Below are 6,227 nucleotides of genomic sequence, written 5' to 3'. Positions count from 1 at the left end.
CTTAGAAATCCAAATAGCATCCTGTGGTTGTTTATCACCAAGACAACACCAAGCTACGAGCTGATCCAGGTTATCTGATGGGTATGTCAGCGGCTCAGGACCTTACACTTGTCTGTTTTCCCCAAGCAAGCTGCTGAAGCATATTAAGCATCACTTATGAGCTCCAGGGAAAATGCCAAGTTTATAAATACATTTTTTTTTTTTCCTTTGCTCTCTATGTCTATAAAACCACGTTTAAATGAGAATGAGTACTGCATACCCACGTCATGAGCTGAGGACTTTGATCGGTAAATGAGCGGAGGATGAGTCATCCTATTTATTTAGATTGCCTTGCACTTTTACAAAGGCTTTTTACTTCATCAGATTGCCTCATACTGTGGATTTTTCTGCTGGCTTCAAGTTTGGGTGGTCCCCAAGTACAATTTTAGATGTAGTTTTTGCTGCTTTTAGTTTTAACCCAGCATACAATTATCACAGTATAGCACTGTTTCGCTGTGGTGTTTAATTTGATAGGCTGTAAATAGGTAGGGACCCAGATGCAGAGCAAACCACAAAGATTTTGCGCACACATACACGTCAGTGTCCTGCAAAAATACTCAAACAAACCAGGTCCAGACCATATTCTGTGTTTCCATTCTTGGCCAAATGAATTAAAAATGACACAAGATATTTAAATAGACAAAGTTTGACTCCTGAAACAGATGGTCTGGACTACATTTAGATTTTTTTCTCTCTCTCACACACCAAGGCTATTTGCCCTTGGCTGCTGTAATGTAAATGGATTAGGGCCTTTTATAGAAAAGAGGTTCCAGCTGTATTATTCTGCTGCCATCCCGCATCAACCATACACCATACATGTAACACTTGCCATCGCTGAGGAGGACTTAGACGTGATACAAACCACATGATACTCAGTTTTATGAATCAGTCATAGACAGTGTTGCACACCCTTGAGTGGGAAATGTGGGAAGTGTCAATCTGGGTAAGACTTTGTGTGACAATGGAGCATAAGTTGCTTAATGTTCAAAGACTTAGACCATATGTCTCTACTCAACTTTTATTGAAATCTGATACAACAAGACAAGAAATATTTCTGCAAAAATATACCCCCAATCTTCAGAAGGAATCTGTGATTAAATAGGTTACAACAAAATGGCAAACTATAATATTAATATGGGATCATTCATCATTTTATAACATGCAGGAATATATTAGAAACTTAAAATAGTATATAAAAAGTATCCGTAGGTGCGACTGGCTGTTGAAAATAAGATAGCTTTCAAAAATAAACACCGAAGATGTCAAATTTTCACACCAATCTTCAGTGTGTGTTTACATGTTCTTTTGGAAAATGTGGACACATTTCTACTGTGCACACCTCTTATCAGGCTTTGCCACAATGAGGAAGCCCATTTTATTTTGCAGCATCCATCCTCTTTATGCTTCTTTTGGGTCTGTCGTTCTGTCCATCATTCAATGGATCTCCCTGAGAACACACAATAAATCATGTAAACATTTATTGAAAATTGTAAGTTTGTGTGTGGGAGAATAACACTACTGTATGTGAAGACTCACCAGGACCGAGAAAGCCCCAGAACGACCTGAATTCCTCTTGGGTGGCTCGATCTTCACCTGTCTTCTCGCTCTTATTACCTGGAAGTGAAATCCCAGATAGAAGAGTGTCTTAACAACCAACATTTGAGGACACAAACGTGCTTCAGCACACTGAAAGAGATTTTGAACATTTTCCAGTGCATAAATGACAGGACGTTATCAGAATGATATAAAAAAGCAATTTCAACAAACAAGATTAAACCGGCGAGTAGACCAAAGTGATCCAGTAAAACCAAGTAAGGGGGCCTTATAACTCTGCTTGCATATCCGGCCTTTATGCCCCAGCTTTTGCTTTGCTCGGGCGTTGTCATGGAGACTCACCTGTAGGGGGTTGGATGTCTTGTCGTTGCTAAGGAGGGAGAAGGAGCCGAGGCGGGATTTAAGCTTCTTCTTTTTCTTATTCGCAGCTTGAAGTGCCAAGTGCCGCCTGGCCCAATCAGCCTGGTATCCAATGGACACTGGGATTAGTATATACATTGATATATCCTTTTTTAAATTGATACAATTGATTTACGATTTGGAAAACACACAATTCATAGCCAAGAGTTTTTAATATTACATCTACATCCCTCCAGATGCTCTTGGTATTTTTTTGAATCACTTTCATCAACAAATAATGTGGTTTCTGTGGATCCTTTCTGGATTTCAGCATATACGGATGATTCAGGGTGACTGAAACTTCACGGTAACTTTTTAGCAGCAGCAGCCACCGCTGAAAACCGTCACTCCGGTGACTCCTGTGTGACTAAAGAAGAAGTGGTTTACCTGGATGAGAGTGTTAGGGAAGCCTTTGATGGAGACGGCCCCAGGCAGGCCTGAGTGGCTCAGGTGGGTGGGACCCCTCTGCTCCAACTGTCTTTTACGTCTGAACAAAATCTACAAGGGTAAGACAGTCACAACCACATCCACAACCACAGATGGAAACAACAACAACTCCTGTATGTCTCTCCCCGTTTGGGAAAGTGCATCAAGTCTAATGTGAGGTGAAGCACATTCTCGTCTTCTCTCATCCTGCCCTGTCCCTGTCACATTTACACAGTCAAACTCCAGCATTGAGGGGAAAAAACTGCAATATTATTATTGCCAGTGGCTCCACCATTTCTGGCATTTCTCATTGATCTGGGCATAAACAAAGCACTGCTATTGAACCAGCAGTTTTCCTAATAAATGGACTGTCACATTAAGAAAACAACAGGTTTCAGTTTGCAAATAAGGACTTACCCGTGTCATATTGTTTCCAGCATTGGATAGGAACTACCCTTTCTCTTTTTTTACTTGTAGATGACTACAAAATATTTGCCCCGCAATCATTTGCTCTGCATTTAAAGTGTAACAGTGATTGCGGTTGACCTACATTTTAGGGATTGTTTAAGTTTATTATTGTGGAATGAGCTTTGTGCAGTATTCTCTTATCTTATGCCTGCTGTGTAATTCCTATGACCATGAATCAAAATCTGCCCTGAAGTGGAGCCCTGGCAAACAGGAACTAAAGGATTCGGACTGAAGAAATATCCTTGAGTAGAACAGGAGTATAGGAGCGATGGCACATACCAGTTCTTCAGTCAAGGGTAGCGCCCTCTGCTGCTTGTGATCATCGTACTGAGAAGTAAAGGAGGAGAGGATCGAGAGTCAACACTGATGCTGTGATAGTCTTACACTTCAGCATGATTCAATGCATTGTTTTCACAGTTCAAACTCTAGCTACTGACTTAAAAGCTGGCCTGTGCATTGTTAATTTATGAATATGTGACTATTTAGTAATTCCTTCACAGTCCTGCACATTGGTTATGTTTTCATTTAGTTTTACTGTGTGCAGATAGTTAACTGACCCAGACAAACAACGCATTGTTGTGGAACAAACAAAATCTCCCATTTGTCATTACTTTACTAAACAAATAATTCTTCAGCACCAAAGTCATCATACATGGCAGCATTTGTGTGTGTGTGAGTGTAAGTAAGTGAGTGAGTGAGTGAGTGATTAGAAAATTCAGGCTCCATTTAATCCTGCCACAATCCATCTGGCTTTCTGCTGTTATGTGTTGACGAGTCCCATAAATGAGCAATTTAATGTATTCCACTCCGGTATAAATACAAGGAAACTAAACCAAATGTAGCCTCTGAGGAGATGCTGCATCGGTTATTAGTTAGTTCCCACCACATTTGAAGATTACAATTGCACATGCTGTAATTAAAATATAAATAACTTCTGCATAAAAGCACATATGCGGCAAAAACTCCCTCAGACGGAACAGAATTCCCAATGAAAACTCTTTCATGTTTGAGTGAAATACTTCTTCACTCCTTGCTGCATCTCAATCCTTAGTGCAGATGAGGGCGATTACTTTGGACAGAACATGGCGACTGTCCACAGAAAAATGCCAACCACAAGTTTAAAGTATAACAGCTGTGAGCCACATGAAAAGCCAAAAAAAGGGAGCTGAAAGATTTTGTTCCACGGAGGGGTATATTTTTTTGGTGTGGTGACTGTAAAAACCGTAACAATGAGCAATGTTTCTGTTAGAAGAACGAAATTACATGTCTCCACAGGTCAGGGTTAGACTGGACATGTCTGCTGTTATCCTGACACACACACTTGACCACTATTATCGTCACAGCAGCCTCTTTCGAAGGAGTCAGAGTGAACTTACATTCCAGCAGAGTTACTGGCTTCCTCTGACCACTGTAAGAACACCAACCACTGTGTCTGCAAACATTAAAAAACTAAATCAGTTTGCTACTGGTCATTTAAACCTAAACTGAAGGTTCAATATCGCTGTTCTTTTCAAGAATTATACTGATTGTTGAGGTGCTTCCTAAATTGTTATGCCAATCACATGGAGGAAATGTTAGTTAAAAAGGCAGATGTGTTAGAGACCGAGCTTTTTAAGCTTTAAGTCAACTGAGATTTGGCTTCTACAAAAGACACAAAAACGCCCAAACTATTTTATACATTTACTGCAATTTTCCAAAATTTAAAACACTATTCTCTTAAAAATAAAATCCAACTGACTTGACGTAACATTAGAGATGTAGTTCCCCGTTTCTCTGCCAGCTTGCATTACATAAAGTGCTCTGTAACGTCCTTGCTGAGACAAAAATGCTGATAATTCAGTTTCTTTTCACTTTCATTAGAGAGAAGGGTTAGTTATTATGTAGTTTGCTCCAGCAAACAACATTTAAACGGGCTGCACTTACCTCTATAGTGTCACAACAGCACAGATGACTGACACATAATGAACACCTCTGGTTAACACTGTCCTTCCTTAACTATTACATCCATTAGAAGTGCGTCTCTTACCTGTCCGTCTGCGGTCTGTCCGCTGACACACAGCTCTCCCTGGGTTGCTCCTGAGCAGTCGAGGGCGTGTGACAGCAGGCTTGCCTGCAGGCAGAGCACGCACAGCCAGATAGTAAACCCCATGATCCAGGCAGGAACTCAAGTGTTCCCAGCCCCTGTACGCTCCGTGCTTTATACTCTCGGCTCTGCTAATGGGGAACAGATGCAGGGGAACGAGAGGCCATGCCAGCTTTACGCAGACAAACAGCCCACCACAAGCCTGTGCTCTACGCCAGCCAGTGGCCTGCGGTCCTGCAGAAACATGTCAGACATCTTGAGGGGCCTCCCCTTTAAAAGCTGCCTCCCCCTACCCCACTCACTCAACTCAAGGAGAATGACATTTTCCACTTATGCCTGCACTGTAGCTCCTGCCAAACTCTGTGTGTGTGTGTGTGTGTGTGTGTGTGTGTGTGTGTCAGAGAGAGAACAGAAAGTGAGAGACAGAGAGAGAGGAAACTTGTTGTCAAACCTCTGTATATAAATGAAAAATTGGTGGTTTGGTTCTTGTAACATCTTGAAATGCTGCATTATGCAGAGAATTAGTCTGCTGGCTCAGTGTAGATGTATAACCTTCCTTATGCTTTCAAAAATGTATATGTACAGTGACTGTTTATACAGTTCTGCACTGATCCAAACACTTCAGTAAGCGTTTTGGAATTACAGTAATTACTCCTCAGTAGGCTTCTCAGTGGAATATACAGCAGCTATCAACACTGTCAGTCCATCTTTCAGCTCACAGACGTCTGTTGACTGAGCACTGGCAAAGGATTGTCAGATGTGCATAACAATCATTATGGGTCTATTAGAGAAACTACGCATGATCATTTGGGAAAGAAAAAACTGAAAAAAGACAGAAACGTAGTGTGTTAGAGTTCAATTCCTCTTTAAATTGTATGTTTAACATTGTCAGGAATACATGTTGAGAGAAGTTAATGTATCTCTGTGGGAGTTTATATGGCCTTTTAAAACAGCCCACCATTAAGAATGCATCTCCTGATGTGGCATGTTACACATGAATAGGCACACTGTCTCAAGGTGTATTGCAGTATGGAAAGAGTGAGTGGGAGGAGGAGGATCTAGTCTAATGTCTTCAAGCCTCAGGCTGCAGGTCGCAGAGGAATTGTCTCCCGCTAGGATTGGAAACATGCACTGCTGTGAAAATTGTGGAGATTAAACATGCCCATTCACCACTTCCCTGTGCTCTGGGGTAACAGTGAACTATAATGCAACTTACTCAACAAACTTGTATCATTTAATTTGTAATCTCTCTGACAAT

General features: G+C 41.2%; 1 protein-coding gene across 1 annotated transcript; it reads right to left on the bottom strand.

Annotated features, from left to right (window-relative positions):
- Nucleotides 1–1,039: 1,039 nt before the first annotated feature.
- si:dkey-12l12.1 lies at nucleotides 1,040–5,253 on the bottom strand. Its single transcript, XM_034862165.1, has 6 exons — nucleotides 4,913–5,253; nucleotides 3,166–3,213; nucleotides 2,380–2,490; nucleotides 1,936–2,055; nucleotides 1,576–1,653; nucleotides 1,040–1,486 (listed from the first exon to the last, which is right to left on the bottom strand). Exons 1-6 carry the CDS (start codon nucleotides 5,033–5,035, stop codon nucleotides 1,415–1,417), a joined length of 552 nt encoding a protein of 183 aa, XP_034718056.1. The 5' UTR covers nucleotides 5,036–5,253; the 3' UTR covers nucleotides 1,040–1,414.
- Between the last annotated feature and the right edge of the window lie 974 nt (nucleotides 5,254–6,227).

Source organism: Etheostoma cragini, chromosome 22 (assembly GCF_013103735.1).
Source record: "Etheostoma cragini isolate CJK2018 chromosome 22, CSU_Ecrag_1.0, whole genome shotgun sequence".
In the NCBI taxonomy this organism is placed as follows: domain Eukaryota; kingdom Metazoa; phylum Chordata; class Actinopteri; order Perciformes; family Percidae; genus Etheostoma; species Etheostoma cragini.
The sequence above is the reverse complement of the archived record's forward strand: the minus strand, read 5'-3'. Positions and strand labels throughout refer to the sequence as shown.